This window comes from Nyctereutes procyonoides, unplaced genomic scaffold, assembly GCF_905146905.1.
Source record: "Nyctereutes procyonoides isolate TBG_1078 unplaced genomic scaffold, NYPRO_anot_genome, whole genome shotgun sequence".
Taxonomy (NCBI): domain Eukaryota; kingdom Metazoa; phylum Chordata; class Mammalia; order Carnivora; family Canidae; genus Nyctereutes; species Nyctereutes procyonoides.
This window is the reverse complement of record NW_026575139.1, coordinates 45,544,095-45,569,174: the sequence shown is the minus strand read 5'-3', so window position 1 is coordinate 45,569,174 and position 25,080 is coordinate 45,544,095. Positions and strand designations below refer to the sequence as shown.

The window sequence follows — 25,080 nt, the reverse complement described above, 5'->3', positions numbered from 1 at the left end:
GTACAGGGATCCCAAACTGGCTGGTGTGAAAGTCATCAACTCTGTTACAGAAATGGGTCCCAGTGCTCTAAATCACATACAAATCACTTGGGAATCGTCTTAAAATGCAGAATATGATTAATTAGGTCTGGGGTGGATGCTGAGATTCTGCATTTGTAGAATGTGTTTAGTGCAGTGTTTTGATGCTTTTAACTCTAGAGACCAAACATAAACATACTGACACTGTTTATAAAAATTCAGGATACATAGAAAACAAGAGCCATGTTTGCAAAATTCTTTATTTACATTTTAAGCTCACATTAAAACCTTTAAGATAGAATGGCTAAGATAAAATAGACAAAGTCAATATCAACACATACACATTATTTTTATCTCCAAAGAATCCTATTGATGGCTTTTGATGAACTCTGGGTTTTTCACAAAACCAGTGTTCCTTTAAATCATGGTGTGAAAATGTCTTCCCATAAGAATAAAGTTAACTTAAATCCTTCAAAAAAGCTGAGAAATAAAAGGCTAACTTTTATTAAACAGCTATCCATATGCCATAAAAGTTTTCTATTTTAAAATGTGGAGATATTCAAATAGGTCCAAATATGATGAATAAATTTTAAATATGGAATGCTTTGGTTATTAAGCTTTGACGTGGCTTTTGGCATTCCTTGATATTATTCCAATGAACCATTACAGGTAATCCATTCAAAACAAGACTTAATACTATCAATTCTCTTTTCCTTCACTCAGAAAAAAAAAATCACAAAAATAAATTCATTCCCACATGTTAAAGTCCACCATAAAGTGGACTTTTTATTCATTATTTTAAAAAATGTTCTTAATAACTGACCTGGGTATTGATATATTACTGAAACACTAGACCTGTAAGAGCTCCTTTTATATCCTGAAAGCTTATGATTCTGTGATCTATTTATGTAAAATATGCTCAAGATTAAATGCATAAGCAATGTATTCGAAGCTTCTGGGAAGGATTCACATTTAAAATAGTTTTAAATCCAGGTTTTTAAAGAGTTTTAGAAAAATAAATAAAATACTGTGATTGATTCTACCTCCCCCCCCCCCTTTTCTCTCCTCACAATTTGAGCTTAAGAGTTTAGGCTTCTAAAAAGCAGAAAGAAGCAAAATAAAACAATGTAGGTTTTGTTATCCACATTTTCCTTGTCTTAGTGTAACATATTATCACAAAGGCAAATTTGACTCCTTGAAATGAATATCCCATCTTTTCAGATTAATTTAAACAACTCTTAAGAAATTCAAAGGAAGTTTAACCAGTGCTTTTAATAAACAAGTAGCTAAATGCCTGTAAAAGATAACTTGTGATTTTAAAGAGTGCTATTATAAAGTCTGAAAGCAAAACCTAAACATTTAAGTTCAAATTTAATCTTTTAAAAGATCTTTTGAAAGCTGTAAATGCTATTATAAATTGCCAGTTAAATTCCCACTCTAGGCTACAAAAATAAACTGCAGAAACGTATAAATTTAAGGTAACTATTTCTCATGTTGATCTTTTTTCCTTTTATAAGTGCAGTAAACAAAGAAATTAAGCACCCAGATGTTGATTCAACTAGCTTTCATTTGAGCAGCATTTTGATTTTGGATAAAGGGATTCTAAATGTAGTCTAAAACTTTCCAGAAAATCATATTTACATTCATTATACAGTATTTTATATACACATAAATACAGATTTATGAGAAATTAACCTACTTTTCATAATGTAAAAAATAAAAAATACAACACGTGATCACATGCTAAAGCCAGTTATTTGAGAAATAATGTTTGGTGTTCAGTTTTGATAGCAATAACCTTGAGTAACTTGAAGCATATCACATGAATACACCACAGATGCATAGTTTATTTATGACCTTAGTAAACTTAGGTCTATCCACAGTTTTAAATGAAAAAGATTCTTTTAAAGTCAATGCCATACAAGTAGTTGCGTTTACTGGTAATGTTTCCACTGGGAAGAAAGATTAGTGAAGACATGATAGCAAATGTTAAATGTTTTGAAGGATAATTATGGGGAATGATTAAAGTTAATTATTTTTCCAGGGGGAAATCAGGGCTTTCTGAAAATAAGAGCTGTCCAGACCTGAAAAGGTTTGCTTCATGAGTGTGAATTCTGGTCCCAGAAATGGCCATGCCTTGTCAGAGTTCTTGTAGTGAGCACTTCTGTGTTGCCTCTAGCTTGTCAGGTGGGACCAATGGTTAGGCCATGAGGACCCCTAAAGTTGCTTGATACAAATTATTCTGTTGAGATTTTTTAATATCACATGACTTCTTAAGCAGTTTGCTTGAATCTTTTGTTCCTGCCCATAAAGCAGTGTATGATTTTGCTGTTACCTGTCTTGTAAATCGATGGGCTTAGCCTTCTAGGAATACATCAGAGTGAATTTTTCTTACCTAATTGCTGTCTCACAAAAACAAATAGGTGACTATAATGAGCTTTGTTAGTATCCTAAACATAAGTCTTCCACCAACGGCTGGCTGGCTGAAGTAGGCTAAGAAGCAAAGATTTGACTTGGGGGAAAATAAAAGTTACCCATCCTCAAAAGGTTGACTGCTACTCTATAAAGTTCCAGTCTTGAGAACTGAATGGAAAATCCTATTTCACACTCTTTTACCTCAGAAGGCATGCCAGTGCTTATTGGAGAAAGAAATTCTTATCAGATTTGAAGTGTTAGAAGAATAGGAAGCATGGAAATTTTAGCCTATGTTAAATAAGCAAATAACAACTCTTCCATAAATTCGGTTAACTCTAAAATCAAGGCTTTTCAGAAGAGTAAATTCACTAAAAATGTGAAAATAAAAATCATATTATAGCTCTAAATATAAGACAAATAAGGTCACATGGTTTATGCATTTCAAATTCTTAAAGAGGCCCCTACAGTGTTTCAAGAAGACCATTCAAAGTATTGTTCCCTGAGTTCTTGGAGCAACCTTGCATGCGAGTTCATGAACTCCAAGACTTGAGAGAGAAACCCACATCATTTGCTTATCTCTCTCCTAAGAGTAGCTGTTTACTCCAAATCCAAAGTGATTTGTTCAGTGCTTTCTCTATAGTTCAAATGCTTTAAGAATGTGGCTTTATCCATTTTTTTAGAAGCTCTCAAAGTGAAACTTCTAAGGAAAAATGTTAAAAAGTACAGTTTTAATATTAGTTAACAGTGCAGTTGAATAAATCAGTTTTACATCTATAATACATCAAGAGTGGTAATACTGTCATAGGTGTTAGAAGGTAGAGTACTATGGACTCTGGCTTTTCTGACTTCTGTGGTTATTAAGCCCAGAGGTCTGTTACCAAATAACCCAAATTATTAGAAACAGAATGACTTTTCCATATTTGAATATGTAAGAAGACATACATTTGGTTTTAAATAAAAATCAAAAGAATAATCAGATCTCAAAATATGTGGAATTTACAGAGATTCATACATGAATTTTTTTTTTTTTTTTTTTTTTTTTTTTTTTTTTACAAAACTCATTCACAACTGGGGTTGTAAGATTCTTGCGTTGTGTTCATATATCTACCTTTTTGGTAGCTATTAGAATATTTTTTAAAAATTCAACACTTGGGAATAATTTAGTCTCTTTAGAAAAACTAATTACAATGAATGGAGACTCCTGTTCTGTTCCTGGCAGCTTTAGGTTGAGCTGGACTTTAAACCATTAAAGGTTTAAAAAAAAAAATGGTCGAGAGAACCTACTGAAACGTTCCATCCATTTCAGTAAAGTGCACAAATATGAGTGTATCCTTTGGCTTGGCTATGACCTCAAGGGAGGTATAGACGTCAGTGGTGCTGGTGCCAGATTCCTGACAATATTACTGAGGCTGGCAATCTTCTCTTCCAGGAGGTAATTTTTCTTCTCTGCTGTTTTTTGTCGCTGTTCAGTCATTTCCAGAGCTTTCAACAACTGGGCATTTTCAACATACAAATCCTTCACCACTGCATCTGCTTTAGTGTTCTTGCAGAGCTAGAAATAGAACCAGAAACATCTTGATTCCATTTCTGTAATTAAGTTTAAGGTCTGACATTAGGACAGCTGTTCATAAAGGCAAACGACTTCTATCCATTATATTCTTTTATTTTACAACACAGGTTTTAACACCAGACCTGGCATCGGAGATACAAGTAGAGCAAATCTGCATATTCCAGGCTGTTTCTTTGCATAATGTTTGTAGAAGCCACTAAGAAAAAGAACAGATTGATATTTGAAGGCTCAAAAGTGAAAGTCTTTTTTCACCTAAATAAATTAGGCGTTACTGCTTTCTCATTGTTCTAAAAAATAGCAAAATAGTTCTTTTAGCTTCTGAGGTATAGGGTGTGAACTTTAATTCTGTTCTTAACAGATGTTTGAGCTTCCCATTTTGATTATTTTCAAATTTGGTCCATGAATTACATACAACAAAGAGGGTAAGATTTGGGCAGTTACTTTTCCTTAACTCTTCCTCTTTTGCATAGCAGAGCTTGTCTAGAAGATATATCTTAATTTTTAGGGTTTGAGTAGATGGTCTAATTTGGGGTGGGAAAATATGTCAGCAGCCTTGGGATTGGTTTCTGATGGTTCCTATTAATGTATTCCAATCCCCCTTCCTTCATCACACCTTCTTTTACACCCAGTTTTAACCAGGGCCTCTAAAGGTTATAGAGGTTTAACGGAATATAGAACATCAGAAGCTTAGCTAATTTATTAGCATTTCAAAAGACAATGATAAAGATGGTAACACTGAAGCCCAGGACCTAGATGACTGGCAAGTGTAACATAAAAACCTACTCTACTGAACTGTTCCAAGACAGTTTCATCATGCCCTCTCTCCTTTCCTTCCTTTTAAAAAACACTTTGATGGCTGTTCATCACCTACAGAATGAAATTCAAACTCCATAGTTCAGCATGCACCTAAGGTTCTCTACTGCCCATTCCTCCCTGTTGCTCTAGATTCTTCTGCTTCTCTGAGGATAGTATGAACTATTAAGGCCAAAACGTTTGTAGATGTCCACACCTCATATGTTGTCATAACCACGTGATGTTCCCATAGCCTAGAGTGTCCTCCTCACATTTCTTCACTTGTTCAAATCTTACTCAGCATCAGTACTTGGTTTAAGAGGCCTTCAGGAAGCTTGCTTTAAAGCCCTGAGTTGGAGGAAGTATTTCTTCTCTATGTCCCCCTCTGCCGAAGTGGACTCCATTTTCTTTATTTTTGAAACTACCCCCTTGCCGAATATTCGATACCTTGTAAGTGAACTGCATTCCCCATGGGCTGGATTTTGTGTTCTTCTCTGTTGTATCCCTAGTGCTCAGAACAGGACTTGGCACATAGTAGCTATGGTTTGAAAAATGAGTGATTAAAGGATTGAATCAATGATTATTGTCTAAGACTTTCCTTTCTTTCCATTTTGTGATTAAAACATTGAACAAAGGAAAGTTCTCTCTCCCTCTGCATTAAGACCTTCTCATGAGGTTATTCTTCTTCAGTTTTATGTATCTAGAAAATCGGGTTGGATAATTTCTGCCCTGACCCCTCAGTTCTTAGTTTCCAGAGCATTAGAAGACATTCCTATAAAGTGGTCCCTTTTTTTGCATGTCATCAGTGGTCACACAAGTGCTTTCTAAACATGAGCCACACCTGCCACCAGTAGGTGAGAAGGATAAGTCCAGATTAGTGGTCCTGGAATTCAGGGTCCCTATTTTAATTCAGAGCACAGCCTTTTGGGGTATGGTTATAGCCATAAGGTGCTTTTTGAGGGTGTCATAGCTGTTGTAGGCAAGAAAGCTAAAGTTCCATTTATGATCCTCCAAATTACATCTAAGCTGCTGACCTTTGCTGGAATTAATGTGTTGGTTCTGTGTGGGTCTCTGTTAGCAAATGTATGTTCTTTAAATTGCAGACAAACCTGCCTTAAAAGAGCTTTGGAAAAATAACACAGCATCCAGAATCCATCCTTTTGGAGTGGTAGGGGGACAGTGAATCCTAAATTCTGCTGTACATTCATAGTAGAATTTGCCTTTATTTAACAAGAGTGACCGAGCTAATGGCAACAAAGGAATGGAAAACTGGCACTAAGAGTGGAGTGTGAGGTGGGTGGGCAGAGGTGACCTGGGAGGCTCACTTGTTCTTTGAGCTGATTCACTTTCTCCTGAAGAAGCCTCTTCACCAGTTTCAACTTCTGTTCAACTTCCATCATTCGTTCTTCCATGACAGTCACTAGTTGTTCCTGGTTTCCCTGAAGGGAAGAAAAAAGAAGTGTATTATCATTTGGAATTCATGCCACACTGAAAAGAAAATGCTAGTAATTTCTTTTTTCCTTACAAGGTGCCTAAGAGAAAGGGCAGTCAACGTTTGCCTTTGTAACTGGAAGGGTAGACTTCTGGTGAAATGGGGGTTCTGAACACTGCATGAGTTACACCTTAGAAAAGAAACCCTATCAGAGAAAGAGTCAAAGATTAAAAAAAAGAAATCTTACCTGTGTTACCATCTTCCCCTGAGATAAAGCAAAATTCTTAAAACCCATAATTTAGTACCTGTGTGCACTTTTAGTAAAACAGGTCTCCAGAAAAATTAAAATATGGTTAGCAACCTTCCATCTATGATTTGGGCTTTTGTAATATTGTGGAGTCTCTCAAGAACCAAACACAACTGAGTTTATTCAGGATCACTTAACCTTTCCAGTCAGCTTGTAATCTGCATGTCCATTGCTCCCATGTGAAATGGCTGATGACTGTGAGGGTATTAGTGTTCCTTTCTTCATAACAATCAGCCTCTTCCTGCCAGTGCCTGGAGTCATCTGTTTCCCAATCTGATTTGTCAGTGAAGCAAACATCTGGATTGGAGGATGGGTTTATCATAATGGATTTAAAATTAAGAATCCTCTCCCCACACACAACTCCTAGATAAAACAGTAGGGCAGAAGAAGAGGGCTGGCTGCTCTTCCCCTCCTCACACAACAGCAATAGATTAAGGACTTCTGTGGGGTTTAGAGAGCCAAAAGACCCAGAGGGAGATTTAGAGCACAACGAACTGCCCCTTCTGGCAGGCCATTAAAATGTCCATCTTTCAGATTTATAAGGTTCTTCAAATGTTTAAGCAAAACTCAGGTGTTAATGGCTGATGGTATAACTCCTTTTAAAAGCATGCAGAATGACTAAACATGGATTGAAAGCCAACATTTGTTTGGATAAAGTAACAGCATTTGTTCAAATATAAACAACTAAACTATGTGACTAATTTGAACACAAAAACTGTAGTAGGTAAAAATCTAATGCAGAAAGTAAACTTCAAGAAATCAGGCCTTGAGAACATCTAGCTTTAAAAAAATACTATATTTTAAAAGATATAATAGCTTTTTAAAGTTCAAACATAAATAGAAGTGCCTGATTTCTACTTGCCTGAAAAAAAAACAAAACAAAGCAAAACAAAAAACCCATAACATAATTTGAAGAACATGGAATGTAGCAAAAGAGGAAAGAGGAAAAACAGAGGCAGTCATATATTTAAAATTTATTTTATTGTTTTGTCAAAATTTTCCTTTTTCCTGTCAAAAAAGCATTATACATCTTATACAAAACAGTATAAATAACCCGAATTTTCTTCAAATTCCATATATAAAAGTAGTATCTCTTGTTAAAAATAGTTACAGCATATGGAATGAGAAAATATATAGAATACATCCTTTCAAGAATCTCAAGTCCACACTCTTTAAATGGTATAAATAAAATAATTCAAAACAAGCTGAAATTCGTGAATTTGATTCACAAAATCTGTCATTTCTACATTAATAAATAAGAGACATAATACTGTGAAGGCTTAATAGTAATAATTAATAATAATAATAATAATTTAAAAGAGCACTTGATTCCAAAACAGTTTCCAGCTTATGTCTCTGTGTTTGTGTGTGGGTGTGTGGGTGTGTGCATTTGAGTATCTGCCATGGTAAGAAATGTCATCAATAGCAGCCCAGTTTTCACAGGTGCCCAATCCTTCTGTAGGAATCTGCATGCACTGCTCGCGGCTCCGGTAGCAAGGCCTAGAGAAAGAAGGCAAGTGGTATACTTCACCCTGATGTCAAGATTATGTTTTGAGAGGAGTCTAAATTCACACATTGATAATGCAAACAGTTTTTAAAAGCACACACATTAACACTACATACCCAAGCAAAGCAACACAAAGGCAGAAGAAATCACATCACTCCACACAGAGAAGTAACGTGTAGATTCTAATAGTCTGTCATCTTAAAATTAGCGTCAAGTCAGTTACCAGAACTAGGAGACTCTCACAACAGTGGCAGTCTAGTTAGGGCAGTAAGTAGTCTACTCTGCCACCTGGCTGGATAATTTTATTTTTTATTTTTATTAGCACAAAATCTAAACCGTTTGTCTATCTAATCCTGAAGTAATTGGAATAAAAGGATATTATTTTTAAAATTGGTGGGTGGGGTGGAAGCACAGGCTTTGAAAACTGTGTGTTAAAAAAAAAAAAAGAAAACTGTGCGTATGAGAAAACAATGAATAAAACCTTGGCCTAATCATTTGGTTTCAAATGTCTGTTAAAGACTGAGGTCAAAGTTTTATGACTCAGTTCTGTAATAAATTGTTGAAGCATCTGTTCAACACCCCAGTAAGCACAATTTGACTGTTTGGAAACTGAGGTAAATAGAGGAAGCTTCCAAAAACGTGAATTCTTAAAGCACAAAAGACAAAAATAATTTTAAGGTTTTGTTTGAAAGAACACGTGACAGAAGCATGTCATGACAAAGCATAGATATGTACTACTAGAAGAGGAAGACAGAACTGCTCCAATGTATCATTAGAGTGCTAATCTGACTTTGCAAAGCCGCTTTGAGACATTTACAGAAAAGGAGGTAGGGAAAGCCCTTATTAAAAGTCAACTGAGAGACAACAGAAGAAAAGCATCCAAACCAGAAAGAATTTAGAATTAAAAAAAAAATACTTAGTTTGTATATTTTATTCCTAGTTGAATAAACAAATTGGGCAAGCAAAAATGGTTAAGAGACTTCTGAAAAAGCTTGACTATGAACGAAGCACTTAAGAGAACTATTTGAAAACCCATGTTATATCAGATTGTGTCTGTGGTGAGCTAGGATAATACTAATTCAAAGGAAAGGGGAAAAGATGTTTACTTTCTTAAAAAGAGGTTTTCAAACTCGATCATTTTTAAAAACTAGGTTATATGAAATACATCACCTAATGGCAATGACTGCACACTCTATTAGTTGTTTAAAGGCCCCATTGTGAATTCTATGGAACTCAGCAAGTTGTGCCCCTCTAGTACAGGAAAACCCAGGTTGCTTTATTAATAATGCCTATCCTAGAGTTGCACTTGAATTCTGTAATATTTTTGGCATCGGACAAATGTTAAGTCAAAAAATCTTAGGTCAATTGTACACTATGCTCAAGTGATCCTGATACTTCTTCAATGATGAATGTGCAAAGGAGGCCCCGAACGCTTCATTACCCAGCTTACCAGCTGAGAGCTCGAGTGCATCACTACAGAGAAACAAAAGCAAAACCCCCAAATAACACTGCAGTTCCGTAGACGGGTAATACAGCTAAGGTGGAGCTCTCTGACAGAGATTTAGAGTCTTTATCCCTACCTTTGAACTGGTACAACTTTCCAATAAACAGGTAAAATTAGGTGACCTGAGTTAACCGTTAGGGAAAAAAGAGCCTCATACCTGCGGGGTGTTGGTTTCGGAGGTCCTGTTTTCAAGTTCCTCCTGCAGGCACTGGTTTATCCTCTCTGCCTGCAGCAGCTGTTGTTGAAGCTGCAGAAACTGCTCCCTGGGCACCGTGGGACAGGCTTGCTGCTGGCGCAGCTGGAGATCCCAAGCGTGAGGGGACGGGCTAAGCATCACAGTGGACCTCAGGTGCTGCATCTGGAGGCAGAGGCAAAGCCCTGGTCAGCTGAGGTGCTTTCCAGCACAGAGCGACTCTTGAAAGTGTCAAGCACAGTGAATGAAGCTGATGAATTAATGAATGACTTCTCAGACCCACTGATTACTTGAAAACAGAACTGTACATGACTTGAGTGAGAAGTAAATAATTGGGGAGAGTCACTTTCCTTAGGAGATAATATAATTAATGAAAAAGCAGGCCTTCTTAAAGGTTTTAGACTTAAAAAAAATTATTCTTCTTCACTCTTTAGGGACTATATGGGTATGAGTAGACAATATACATGTGTCTGAATTCTACTTCATTGTCTCCTTACACTAGAACGTTCCATTATGCCTCTTTATTTTTTAAGATTTTATTTATTTGACCCAGAAAGAATGAGTGAGCACAAGCAGGGGATGCAGCAGGGCATAGGGAGAAGCAGACTCTCTGCTGAAAACAGGGAGCCCGAGGTGGGGCTCAATCCTAGGACCCCAGGATCAAGACCTGAGTCGAAGGCAGATGCTTAATTGATGGAGCCACCCAGGTGCCCAGGTGCCCCAATTATGCCTCTTTAAACAAAAACACACAGACAGGGTTGGAGTAGGCAAAGGGGAGAAAGTGGTTATGTGTTAGGGTTTTGCCACTTTACTTACCATTCATAAAGCTTCTTAAAAGCAAATGTTCAAGGACTACATATTTTCCAGGATAGCAAATTTTTCAAAGAATCTCATATCTGAAATTATTGTAACCTAGTTTAGTTTAACAATGTTAAACTCTTCAACAGCACTAGATGATAAGAAATCCTGGGACACAGGGTGATATCCTAGAACCCCGGGGAACTGAAGTACATGGAATAGAAGTATTTGTTCAAGACAATGAGGAAATGATATGCGTATCACATGCCAAAGTTGGAGAGAGGAAAGAGGAAGAGGAGAAGGCACTGCATTTGGCCAGTGAAGCATGCCACTCCACATTTGTCGACACATTCAGCAGACAGAGGACTCAACAGAAGGCATGCAATGAACATGACCAAGTACCAGATTCAAGAGGAAGCACCTTCAGGCTTGTGGGAAGGGAAAAAGGCCCTCTAAGACACAATTATAATTAAATGCTGTCATGAAGCTTCAGAGCCACTATCCATTTCCTTAAATCAAATTTCTGAGGTGGGAGGTTACAATCCATTTTCAAATTTTCGAGTTGTAGATTTAGAAACCCACCATTTTCAGGAATAAAAAATAGGGAGAATGATGATCCCATGATTTTATATCAGCAGGATGATTTTCTTCATCGACGTTTTTAAATACTAAGGAAAACCCTGGAATAAATGTAAATGGAGACCTATTCCATAGTTAAAAGCAAAATGAAAGTGAATACTGGCTCTTAAGTATTTATTAACTGTTACAGTGAGTGGAAATGAAACATGAATAAGGACTCTGATGAGATATCTCCATGCTATGAGATTCATTGAAAGCAAATGTTATACCTTCACACACTATCTCAGGCAGAGAACTGCACCCTTCTCTGCTACTTCCAACCACAGAGTTCTAGGTACAGGTTAGCCACAGACAAAACAAAAACAAAAGAAAATTACAGGAGTCATAAAGAGAGGAAGAAAAGTATGAGTTATAAAAAGAGAACAGTTAAAAACCGGGTATGTTATATACCTGAATATGTGTGCTCCAGTCAGTAAGAACTTATAAAGGACCAACATTTACATTTCTCTGTGTATCAATTTTACAGGTATTAAAATGTCTTGTAGTTCTAATCCTGCAACTGCTGCCTCACCTACTGTGATTTGGTTATTAGTTTGTGAACTCACCACCTTACCTCTACCCAACCCCATATAGTTATTTAGAAGATTCCAGTATGGATGGATCTGATGCTGAAGACTTTTATTTTATAGTATATATTCTACATCTCCAAATGGCAATTTTGTTGTTCAAGTGTTGGAACTGTTGGCTATGGAAAGTACACTGCAGACTTGAAAATTGCTGATATAGACTGTAACTCTTTTCTTGAATGTCCAAAATGAATTGTTGATAGAACATTGCCTCCTGTAGTGGGAAAAGCCCTGGAGTGGTCTTTTTCATTAGACTATGAAATAGAAGAATTTAATTGCCTTAGGGTGTGGATATGTATTGTATTAGCTCAGTGACTTTTTTTTTTTATTTTTTAGTATTTTATTTTTAAGTAATCTTTACACTTGAGCCTACGGGCTTGAACTCACAACTCTGAGATCAAGAGTAGCACGCTCCAATGACTGAGCCAGCCAGGAACACATAGGATCGGTGACTTTTAAATTGGCATAGAAGGATGAGGAGAAATTCTTCCCCCAAGAGAGTACATACATAAGATTAGAATCACCTCGAAAGCTTTTCTTTAAATCCTTGATCCCAAAGATTCTGATGTAGGAACATCTCCCTGCCTGCACCTAGCCACTCACCCAATGAGAAGAATGTACCTGTCCCTCAGGGGAGGTGAGCACAAAAAAATGGTGTGAAAACCACTGTAATGTACCCCAAAGTGGCCTAATATATAGATATCAGAACATAAATAAAAATCCAATTTGCAGGACTGGTGGGATGGGGAAGTTATTGCTTAATGGTTAGAGTTTTTGGGGTGATACAAATGTTTGGGAAGTAGTGGTAATGGTAGAAGAACAATGTGAATGTAGTTAATGCCACTAAATTTTAAAATGGCACACCTTGTTATGATTTACCACCATTTAAAAAATGAATATACCAAAAGTCATTGAATTATATACTTTATTATTTTTTTAAAGATTTTTAAAAAATTTATTCATGAGTGACACAGAGAGAGGTAGACACACAGGTAGAGGGAGAAGCAGGCTCCCCACAGGGAGCCTGATGTGGAACTTGATCCCAGGATTCTGGGATCACGACCGGAGCCAAAGGCAGATACTCACCTGCTGAGCCACCCAAGGCCCTGAATTATATACTTTAAATAGGGGAACTACATGGTTTTCATTAGAATAGCGTATGAGATGTTCTTTTCAGTGTTCCAATGGAAGATTCATGCTTTTTCTTCATTCAGTTCATTCAGAACATTAGATTTACCTCACCCACTAGCAAATATTTACTACTAGATCAAAGAGAAAATAATGAAGGGAAATTGCTTGTGATGGCTAATCTTGTAAGGTGGGGTCAGGAAGAGACAGGGGTTTCTGGGGCCCTAGAGCAGGTAGGAGAACTGGCCTGTTGGCAGAACATTTGGAGATCTACCAGTGACTAAGTATACCCTGTTACTTTTCAGTTTGGTACTAGACATGTGGAGCTTAGCTTCAGCTATCTTATCACAATATATAATTATTTCATCAGAAAACATGTCTACATCTAAACACAGCCTGCAGCTCAAGCTTTGGAACACATTTATTATATGCTGTCAGAGAAAGAAAAAATGGTTTGGATTTCACTATTTATAGTTTAATCTCCTTATTAGTGGATAAATCAGAGAACATAAAATTGGCAGAAACCTCAGTGGTCATTTAAATGTCAGTGTAACATATTTGCCCATATTTCACACTTGAAAACCATCTTTTTAAAGTCACCTTTGCATGTGTCCAGCTCCATAAAAGAAAATATTTAAATCTCTGTCATCCTATAATTCAGCTTTAAAATATTTATATCCTTTGAAAGTACAAAAAGACATTTTCTACCCATGCCTCTCTACCTTAAATAAATTTTACAGTTCATTAGATAACATTTTCATTCACTCAAAGCAAAATATCTCTGGAAACTTTCATTTATTAAGGAGGATTTGTACATAAGTTGTTTTATATCCTATACCAGTATTTAGTATTCATGAAGAAATCTAGAAGCCTGGAAACTTGTGTCTAAGCTAACAGGTTTTACAACCCCATTTTTTTTTAAGATTTTATTTATTTTATCTTTTATTTATTTTTTAAGATTTATAAAACTTAAGATTTGTTTATTTTTTATTTTATTTATTTTATCTCATTTATTCATGAGAGAGAGAGAGAGAGAGAGAGAGGCAGAGACACAGGCAGAGGAAGAAACAGGCTCCATGCGGGGAGCCCGATGATGTGGGACTCGATCCCAGGTCTCCAGGATCACGCCCTGGGCTGAAGGCGGCGCTAAACCACTGAGCCACCGGGGCTGCCCTACTACCCCATTTTTATGTTTAACAGATGTACCTCCCTCAAGGCAGTACTGAGTTACAAATGTAGTAAGAAAGATGGCAGCGCTTGAAGATTAAACCTCTAAATGCTAATGCTCCCAAATTCCCTGCATGGGTTCCCCAGCTAAAGAGGTTGTTAGCAATCCACCTGTAAAGCACTACAATATAGGAGGTGGATCAAGAAACAGATAAAACCACAGCAGGGGGTGGGGGAGCTCTGGGCCTCTTGGCTAATATCAGCGAGAATCCCTGCCTCCTGAATTTGTTCCAGTACAGGTCCCTGCATTTTAGGATAGTCAACGTTACCCCTTCCTCTGTCAGGCCATATGAATTCCTGTGACTGTGACTTTGCTTATTAGCAAAAACGTCTATCAAACTTGGTAAGACACACTAAAGAATTCAGTTTGGCAGCATACCTTTTCACTTTTCTTCATAATAGGAATTCAATGTTATGCTAGTCTCTCCCAACAAATGGTGCATTCAGGGATTAAAATATTCTTCATAGCTAAGGCCATTTACTTAAGAACTTACCTCCATTAGCTGCTCATCCAGTTTTACTTGTTTCTTTTTCAGGCCTTCATTTTCCAAATGAATCGTTTCTAATTCTCTTTCAAGGGAATTCATCTGACTGACCTGCTGAAGAACAAAAAAAATTCCCAATTAAAAAACGGAAGCCCTTGAGTTGCTCTACTTTATTTTGACAAATTGATGCTAGGCAGAAATCTTAACCCTTGGAAGAAAGTAGAGTTCACTCATTGAAGGAAAATAATATAATTCAGTGCACGGATTACATTTAAGTAGTATGGTTTTTAATCACCACTGCTTATAGAGAACAGATTCCATAAGGCACCTGGCTTTCAAACATCAGTGCCATTATACATCCAGGACATAAGCCCATGCCCATATTTACATATATATGCATAACCAGTAAGTACGCATCCCTGAAAGAAAACTTCCACGAAATATTTATCCTTACCATGAGCCATGTACTCTGTTATTTTCTAGCATTTTTTATTAATAAAAAAGGCTGGTGCTTCACTAAATCGATTTCATGATCTTCTATTCTGAATCCACAGTGGGAAAAACATGGGAAAAAAGTGGGCCTTGGGGAAAAACTTAAGGTTTAACACTGAGAGTACATAAAACATGAGTTTAGAACTCCATTCTCATTTATAAAGATGAAATTAGAAGATTTTTATGAGATTTTTGGAATTCTCTATTATAGGAAGAATCTAATGACCTACATGACCCTGAAATTTACAATATTGCTAAGTAGAAAATATAGCCACACTTCTAGAATGCTGATTTTGGTTTCTATCAAAAAGAGCTGAGGAGAGGAGTAAGAATTGTTAAAGAGAAGCACAAACTTTTTGGGTTAAAACCCATCATTAGACTTTTCCCTTAGCAGGTGGATGAAACCCTTTGTCTTTCTGAAAACTTCACCTGAATGAACCTAAAATCATATAGTATTTCAGCTTTAGAGCACAAACCAGTCTTCTTATTGCCTATGGTCATGGAAAGGTTCACAAACCTAAAACTTTCATACAATTTTTATAACAGAAGGGAATGATCATTCGTCATTCTTCCCAGATTTTTATACAAACCATAATCTTCAGAAGAGGAGGGTAACGGTGAAAACTCTTGAGTTTTAGTTTAGAAGAAGTAAGAAAGAAAAACAAGTAACAACAAGAACACCCAGGGTAACATTGGTCTTAGAACTCCTACTTCATGGAACAAAGTACAGAAAGCGAACTGAACTTGGTCCAGTCTCCAGCAGGTCCCTAAAGATCTCCACTTCTTGGTGTTCATACCTCTGTGTAGTTTCCTGTGTGAGGGTTAGTCTGTGTGACCAATAGAATAGAGCAGAAATGATGGGTGTGGCACTTCCAGGATTACCTTATAAAAAGCATTACAGCTTTTGTCATGATCTTTTGGGATCTCTATTTCTTTCTCTCCTATCACTCCCTGCCCTGTCCTGGGAAAAGGCCCAAGCAGTGAGGAGCTGAGGCCTCTGGTAGTCAGCCAGCAAGGAACAGAAGCCTCCTCCTCACAGTTACATGACTGGACTTGGAGGTGAATCCTCTAGTTCCAGTGAAGCCTTCAGATAAATGAAGTCCCAGCTGGTAATGTGGACTGCAACCTCATGAGACCCTTAGCCAGAACCACTCAGCTGAGCTGCATCTGAATTCCCCACCTACAGGAACTGTGAGACAACCAATGTTTGTTGTCTTAATTTGTTATACAGCAACATGTAACGAATACAGATCATGTTAAAATGTTTCTAATATTCAGGATATATATATATTAAAAATATATTCTACTAATTTAAAAGGGCTTTAATACTCCTGAAGATGATTAACCATCTTCATTATGTACGCTTAAAGTTAACTGCTCCTTTTCAACCATCACTCAATCAAAAAGAACTATGACCCTATTTGAGAAGATTACAAAAGTACAGATATATAGAAGTACCAAAATATAACTCTGTAATCATTTCCTTGGAAGCATGCAGGGAAAGAAACCTACGCCTATGCTCAGGGACACATCATAGTAAGGACATAGATACATGGAATAAACTCTCAAAACTCACCTTCCTATTAGTAGGAGGCTGTTCCTTTGGAAACTGTTCACACTCTCTCTTTAAGCTCAACTTCTCTTGCTCTGTGGGCTTCATAGTAGCTGATGGGTTTAGATGTTTCTGATGCTTGGGAGGAATAAGGCTGGATTCCAACTGACGGACCTAATAAGAACATATGTGAGAGGAAGAAATATTAATATAATCATCTGGCAAGAAAACAAAACACAACACAATGACCATAAGCAAAGTTTTTTTTTCAGCACTCAGGTTTTGTTGTATTAAAAACTTGTTTTTTTTTTTTTTTCAGTCAAGTCTGCCAATTCTGCAAGAAATGATCCTTCTAGGTAAATCTATTTTTACTCTGGTTGTGTCTAAAAATCCAACACTGTAAGGATCAGACAAAGAAAAGGGGGCCTCTGGATCTACCAAAACTGCTAGAAGTCAATAGTGTGACTGTCCAGAAAACAGATGTAGTCCCAGGCACTTTCTCTCTGACATGAACATAACTTGAGTCAATGAGGTGATCAACTGAGTCAATGAGGTCCCATCAACTTTGTATTGGGACTGTTCACATCTGAAACAATGCACTGATCTCAACCAAGTTCCATGAGGGCAGCGACCATGTCTATCTCGTTCAACATTGTTCAACTGAGAGCAGAGTTTCTGGCACAACAGAGTATGTTCTAAATGACTCTCTATGGCTCTTTGGAGAGCTCTTCCTTCAAAGAGATGTTTAAGCACAGGTTAAACACAGTTGGTCAGCTACTTAGTAGAAGTAAAGAATATAAACATCAGTTTAGTGGCTGGAAAAAGTCATCCTTAGAGACCATTCTAACCTTGAAATGCAGAGTCTTTAAAAAGGGGTACCTTTTCTCTTATGAAGAGCTAGCCCAACAAGTTGTGAGTCTAATTTTGCTATTTTTGTACTACCAGTCTTGGCGGTTAGTCTATTTGAATGAAGGATATATGATTAACATAATTTCCATGAGGCTATTTTGGAGAGGAGGGTTAAAATCACTGATTTTAATATAGAACTGATTATACAAAATGAAAAATATTGTCTAAATGTACCAGGATAAAATTATTTGCAAGTAAATGATAAATTATGTATTCTTATTTTAAAAAGATTATTCATTTATTTATTCATGAGAGACAGAGAGAGAGAGAAAAAGAAAGGCAGAGACACAGGCAGAGGGAGAAGCAGGCCCCACGCAGGGATCCCAACGTGGGACCCGATCCCGGGTCTCCAGGATCAAGCCCCGGGCCAAAGGCAGCGCTAAACCGCCCAGCCACCTGGACTGCCCTAATTATGTATTCTTAAAGTAAGTCTGTCATAGCAGAATACTCAAACCCACACCTTAGAAGCATTTCAATCATATCAAACATTCATTTTCATATCAAAGTAAGTACTGTCAAACATTTGCCACCATGTGTGGCTTTTTAAGTCACCTTCTCCCGGGAGTGCGTGAGCTCTGCTTTGGTGTTCCGTACCACGGTATGGAGTCTCTCATTCTCTTGCCAAAGCAGCTGTTGTTCCTCCTTTACCAGATGATCCATCTTGTCCCAAGTCAGCCTTTGCTGCTGGTTATGGAATCCTGATGGATGGATGGCTATTTCTGGGGCCCAGTTCTTAAGAGTAAACTGAAGAGTTAAGCCTTGAAAACAAGCTGATTTCTGTTTTGAGTATATTTATTCAATGATGAGCCCCATCAAGTTTAACAGCAAAGAGAACTGTAGGGCAAGTCCCAATTCTATAGAGAACCCAAGTGCATAGAGTGCGGTGGCCTTAAAAACTGCTTCATACTTATGGAGTTAATGCTTTGGCCCCAGAGAACCATTCTTTTGGTTAAACAGAGGACACAAAGAGAACTTCAAACTCCACGGCTAACTTGAAAGCTTTCACAAGCTAAATTCTTTTCACATTTGCAATCAGATCCTTTCTTAGAATCCTAAGCACAAACTGTCCATGTAATTGAGGTCTGAACTCCAGAACATGCTTTTAGCTACCAAAGTGATTTTTTAGGGGGTCCTGGAAACTGCTTTAAAAAAAGGGAACAAGTAGGTAAGGCTTTTGCTTTTAAAGCCAAAACATGAAAAAGAAAAGTTACAATCTCATTTTGAGAAAAATGTCAGCCCAGAAGTTAAAAATGGAAACTATTTTCCTTTAAAAAAAATAAAATAAAAAGAAGGCACCTGGCTGGCTCAGTTGGTAAGAACATGCTGACTCTTAGACTCTTGGTCATGAGTTCAAGCCCCACATTGGGTGTGGAGCCCACTTAAAAAATATTATATATTACATATATATATATATATATGTAAAATGAAAGTATCACCAAGATATAAAATAACTGGATTAAAATAACTGCCCTACTTTTATGGTAGGACAAAATCTTAATATATCCACAAGGCTGACATTTGTAATTCCATTTCATTTATATACACATAGATGAAGCAGAATTGTGAAATATTAAAATGAGACAACACACTTTATACAACATCGAAATATATGCTGTTACTATAAAATAACTCAGCATGGTCTTCTGTCTTGCACAATACAAAAAAATAACCTTGTCACTACAGTTCCATTTATATGAAGTTCAGAAACAGGCATCCCTAACCTATGGTGGCAGAGGGTAGAGAAGTGGTTCCCTTGTGGTTATCAACTAGAGGGGAGACCAGAGAGACTGCTGGGTGCTGGAAATGTTCTATATTTTGAGCTAGGAGGTGTTTACACAAATATAAACACATGCACATACACTGATAGGTATGTAAAATATACATACTGGGCTTTGAACAGCACAGGTTTGAATTGCATAGGTCCACTTACACACAGATTTCTTTTTTTTTTTTTACAGATTTCTTGATAAATACAGTACCATAAATGTATTTTATATTTTCTTTTCTCTAGCTTTATTGTAAGAATACAGTATACAATATGTATAATACACAGAATATGTGTTGACTGTTTATATTATTGGAAAGGCTTCCAGTCAACAGTAGCCTTAGCTATTATACTTAAGTTTTGGGGGAGTCAGAAATTATATGTGGATTTCTGACTGCACAGGGAGCTGGGGATCCTAACTCCTACATTGTTCAAGGGTCAACTCTATATTTATGTCAATACATGTATGCATCTATAAAACTTAAGTTATAGTCTTAAAATCTGTGCACCTTACTGTATAAAGTTATACCTCAATAAAAAAGAAATTACCTTGTCATCAGCATTCTGAAGTTGCTTATATAAAGACACCACTTCTTGTTTTAAAGCCTCCTTTTCCTGCTGAGCAACTCGAAGGTCAGATTTAATCAGCGACATTTGCAAGTTTACATTCTGCAGGGTGTCTTCTAAATTCTGGACCTGCATCATGAGAACAATCTTGCAATTTGATACAGATCCTCATGGTCTTACCAAAGCATGCCCAGAAACAAATGAGCCGGGACAAGAGAATTCCAAAGTCCCTTCTGTTTCTATTTACTATATACAGCTCTTTTCAGTAGCTTAGTGGAAATCCCAGATATTATACTGTATTATAATCCCAGGATGTTATATTTAGGTCAATGATGAACTGTGTTCTATAACAAGGTATTGCTGATACAGTCATCTAGTATATTACCAAGTGGTATCTTATAGAACCAGTGAGAACCAACTGGCAAGACAAAAGATGGCCTTACTGAATCTCGTAGAAATTGTGTTTTAGCCAGTGGCGTTGGTTAGCAAAGGACCTCTTAGTTGAAAATGAAAATCCATAGTTGTTAGAACCCTACTCCATGCTAACATCTAATATCTATTTTAATTAAAAATAATTTAAATTTGTAAAAGCAATGTTGATAGAGATCTTTAACAGGGCATGAATCTACCTTAGAAATCCTTTTTCTAGGGGTGCCTGGGTGGCTCAGTCGGTTAAGGTCTGCCTTCAGCTCAGGTCATGATCCTAGGATTCTGGGATCCAGTCCTGCATTGGGTTCCCCGCTCCGTGGGTAATCTGCTTCTCCCACTGCCTTCCCCTACCCCCGCTCATGATCTCTCTCCCTAATAGTAAAATCTTTTAAAAAAGAAATCCTTTTTCTTAATGAGAAATAGTCATTTCTACACCTTATGATCAGATAATCTCATAATTATAATAATGAGCTTTGAGGGAAGTGTTCAAATTATTTCATCACACTATAGCATGTGACAGATATGAGTCAGGTTGAATCATTCTGAGCCTTCCTGGGCCAAGTCTACCTAGAATATTCTTTCTATGGGGAGCTCTGTTGGAATACGTAAGAGAATATTAACTGCGCAGATGAAACAAGAATTGTCCACATACCTTTTCCTGTGAAGCCACTAGTTGGGACTTTAAGGTTTCACTCTGGTGTTCCCAAGACTTCTGTTCTTGCTTCATAGTAGCTATTCTGTGCTCTAAAAGACTTGATTTTGCCAACTGTTCCAGGAAAAGAAAAGAGGTAACAAGGGCATATTTGCATATACATCTAGCCTCAATTTATATAACTCTGCATATGCTGAGAAGATCAAGCACCATCTATTTACATGGTGGAGCAGGGCAAGGTGAAAGAAAGGTGTTTTCCTGATTCCCTTTCTACCTTTAACTTTGAAGAGTCTCCTTTTTGGGGGGCAATTTCCATTTTTCTCTCTCACTGCCTCACTGTGGGTGAGAAATGGTTGGAAGGCAATTAGAATTTTCAAGGAGCCCCTGGGAGGCTCAGCCAGTTGGGTATCTGACTCTTGATTTCAGCTCAGGGTTATGAGATTGAGCCCCACGTTGGGTTCTGGGCTGGGCACAGAGCCTGCTTAGGATTCTCTTTTTCCCTCTCCCCTCCCCATAGTTCCCTCCAGTCTCAAGAGTGTACCATAATAGGAAAATATGGAATGCCTATTAGGGCAGGTGGGACAAAAGCAGTATTTTGGGGGTTTGCTAGGGAAAATACAATAGAAAAAAAGTGTCAGTGTAATAGATCTCAGATTATTAAATGCAACAATATTTCTATCATATGTTAATAGTGATATATTTAAATAACATACATTAAGGAGCATCTGGGTGGCTCAGTCGGTTAAGGGTCTGACTCTTGATTTCGGCTAAGGTCCTGATCTCAGGGTCGTGAGACTGAGCCCCAGGTTGGGCATGGAGCCTGTTTAAGATTCTCTCTGGCCCCCTCTCCCTCCGTCCCCCACCTCTACTTGTGCTCAAAATAATAAATAAATAACAAACGAATACACAGACATTTCAATAATACATATTAAGTAGCATGGTTATATATTAAAATAAGATAAACTATATATATAATAATTATTAACCAATGTAGACTCCTATCAAAATCATGACCTCAGGAATTCTGAGGTCACATAAGGGCAGCCGAACTGCTGCTCTCGGAGACCTTGGAACAATTAGGGTGAAGTGAGAGGCCCATGTGCCACTGTCCAGAGAAATGCTCATTATGGTATATACTGTACAATAGTGGTAAAAAGTCTTATGTTTACTACCTTATCCACACAGCTATTTAATTCTTCACTCAGAGCTTCCTTTTCTTTCAGCAGTTTTTCATTGTAGCTTAGAACACTAGAAAGTTTTTGCTGGAAGTCAGAGAGATCAGGACATCTGTGCTGCTGTAAGAGATAAACAATCCCATCATATCTCATGGCTGTACTTATAAAGAGGTATTTATAAACAGGGCATTTTCGTGGCTGCTGCTATTTCCCTATCTGCATAGATATTTCAGGGGACATATAAACTCTAGGGAATTAAATTTAACAAAATGTTCCCTGCTAGATTCTCTCCAATCTCTAATGACTGCCAAAATATCTGCCCAAATAGATTCACATAGACAGACACCATTACATAGTGGTCCTAGCTTTCCGTTTTTACCTTCAGGGTAAAATTCTGTTACCAGTATAACTTGTGTATGTCTATAGCACAATACATTTTCCTCATGCTTTTTTAACTAGAAAAAAATCTTTTTTAGAAGTCTCAGTCTATAGAATCGGTGAACCAAGTACAGCACATCAAAGGGCAAGTTTTAAAGCTAAAACAATCAGCATTTTTCCCTTTGGAAGAGGCCAAAACTGCCTTGCTTAGTAAAATGTTAATGGTGGACACACTGGCTTCCTCCTCTGTACTGGAGTCAAGACAAACCAGACCATTCCTCTTCTGTTTCGGTATCAGCCTTACTAGGATTGATGCTTTTGGTCAGATAATTCTTTGTTTTGGGGGCTGTGCTGTGCCCTGGAGGATGGTTAGCAGCCTCTCTGGTTTTACCTATCAGATGCCTGTAGCACTCCTCTCCTCACACACCAGTTGTGAAAACCAAATATGGCCCTAGACATGGCTAAATGTCCCTGGGTGGAGGAGTAATTCGCATCTCTCCACAAAAACTGCCTTAAAGAGACTGATGACTTCTTATACTTCTTTCCCAGAGTTCATACATTTTAAATTTCCCTCTGTTTCACCTGGCTTTCACGTTTTCAATTCTTTATTATTCATGATGATTTTATGGCCATCATTTTACTTCACACTGTAAGTTCTTACACATTTAGCTTTAGGAATGACAAAATAGACTTTAAGGGTTGAATCTTGTCTTCAACTGACAACAAATCCAGCATACCTTACAAATCTAAAGTCAGAAGGACATAGGAAAATGTTTTTTAGTATTTTAAAGTAAATGTATTTATTTAAATGTATTTAGTATTTTAAAGTAGCTAGGCATTGGTTTATGAAAGGACCGGTCTCCTTTGCTAGCTACCTTGCTTTCTCGCCCCCAGACCCTCATAAAACTTGGTACCGTTTTGAGTGTACAGACTGGCACGAGAGTTCTGCTGATGCTACTTGTATTTCTTTTCTGTGCAACAGAGAATTTCTCATTCGCAAAATACTTTTACTTGTATTAGGTCCTACAGAGTGGCACATACTTCCTAGGCCCAAGCTGTACAGCAGCAACAATGGGCTGGATACTGTCCTACTGTTGTGATCCAAGAGAGTCCAGGTGCCACGAAACAACTTCTACCAAAGGCAGAAAGGGCTCACCATTTTTCCACTTCACTATTTATACCAATGCCTCAGTAAAAAATATACAATAAAAATGTGCTGAATGATGTCCTCCTCGTGCTATTTTACTCCCTGATCCACTCCATTTCTTCTGATCTTTAGCTTAGTGAAGTCACAAAACACGCATTTCCCATGCTATGGATTTGGAGCCCATCATTAACATCTTAAAGACTGAACAACAGATTTTCAAAAGGTAAAGGAGATAAGTATGCCCATGGTAACAAGGATGAACTTGGTCATAACAGTTTTAGAATACTTGTGCACTACAGAAAGGCCCTTTTAATTTCTGGAATGTTTATCATGGCAGACAGCTTCTGTTATGGCGGAACAAATAAACCTTGCATAGCAGCATCTGACTTGAAAGGGTTCTTATGAAGCTCCTTATTAGATACCAAAACTAGGTATTAGGAGAGATACAAATTCCCTGGAAGTATTACAATCCTATTAGGAAATCAAGACTTATAAGAGTCAACAGATCAACACCAACATAAAATTCCGTGGCAGAGACTCAATATTTCAGCATTCAGAAATACCTTTATGCTCATAAGCTGAACAGACACAAGTGAGAGAATTTTATAATCTAAGGATGTCATAGTATCAAAGTAAATCTATGGTGAAGCAAATTAAAAAAGCAGAATCCTGATTTATAAATCAGGAGTGCTCAAAGTTCAGAATAAAGAATTTAAAAAAGGACAACATTCAGGATATAACTTTAAGGTGAACCCTCTTATATTTAAAATCAAGTCTTTGTTTGAAACTTTGAAATAGGTTTCTTAAAGCCAAATTGCTAAGTGAGACTGCATCCCTGATAATATTCAAGAATTTACTCTTTCGCCCAGGAGAGATGCCTCAAACTTTCTATAAGAATAAAGGGAAAGAGGGACGAGCTTCACCTATGTCTCACAAATCTAGATGAATAGTTACTAAAGTTACAAGCAAGAGAGTCACTTTCTTTTAGACAAACTTATATTGCTCTATCACCTGGCCAGAGAGAGCAGAACAACAAATTTCTAAATTGAAGTGGTTGTGACTGATTTCTAGTAACAGAATTCCAGTCTACAACATATGTAAGTTACACAACTAGAATAGCATTCAGAGAATTAGCACTAGGAGCCCTTTCTTATAAGTGGGCTCATTCTGCAAACCCTCAGTTTTACTAAGCAGGTTGACAGGACTCTATACAAAAGATATTTGGTGGCTAGAAAACCAGACCATCAGGTGCCATATTGTTCTAGGAGTCTCCCCGCTGCCACCCACTCCAAGCAGCAGTCTTACTTGTTTCATTTTCTCCAGTTCATCTTTGAGAAGGAGGTTTTCCTGTTCCACCATATGAGTCTGTATTTTAACTTCAGAGAGCTCTGCCTCCAGAGAAGACACTAAAGCTGAGGACTAAGAGGAAAAAT

At 37.3% G+C, this 25,080-nt stretch overlaps 1 protein-coding gene across 11 annotated transcripts in view; it reads right to left on the bottom strand.

Moving 5' to 3' along the window:
- Positions 1-260: 260 nt before the first annotated feature.
- NIN (ninein) overlaps positions 261-25,080 on the bottom strand; it is a 99,155-nt gene continuing 74,335 nt past the window's right edge. For 5 of the 11 annotated variants that reach the window (XM_055303775.1, XM_055303780.1, XM_055303779.1 and 2 more), the window contains 10 exons: positions 24,953-25,066; positions 22,120-22,242; positions 20,948-21,061; positions 19,849-19,995; positions 18,087-18,278; positions 16,650-16,799; positions 14,591-14,695; positions 9,703-9,903; positions 6,121-6,234; positions 261-3,985 (listed from right to left, as the gene is read on the bottom strand). In XM_055303775.1, the coding sequence (XP_055159750.1) occupies positions 3,776-3,985; positions 6,121-6,234; positions 9,703-9,903; positions 14,591-14,695; positions 16,650-16,799; positions 18,087-18,278; positions 19,849-19,995; positions 20,948-21,061; positions 22,120-22,242; positions 24,953-25,066 (1,470 nt within the window). In that variant the 3' untranslated portion in view covers positions 261-3,775. Of the gene's footprint in view, positions 3,986-4,007; positions 6,235-7,513; positions 8,035-9,702; positions 9,904-14,590; positions 14,696-16,649; positions 16,800-18,086; positions 18,279-19,848; positions 19,996-20,947; positions 21,062-22,119; positions 22,243-24,952; positions 25,067-25,080 lie in introns of those variants that run through there. The other 6 variants (XM_055303777.1, XM_055303778.1, XM_055303782.1 and 3 more) reach the window with 6 other exon arrangements.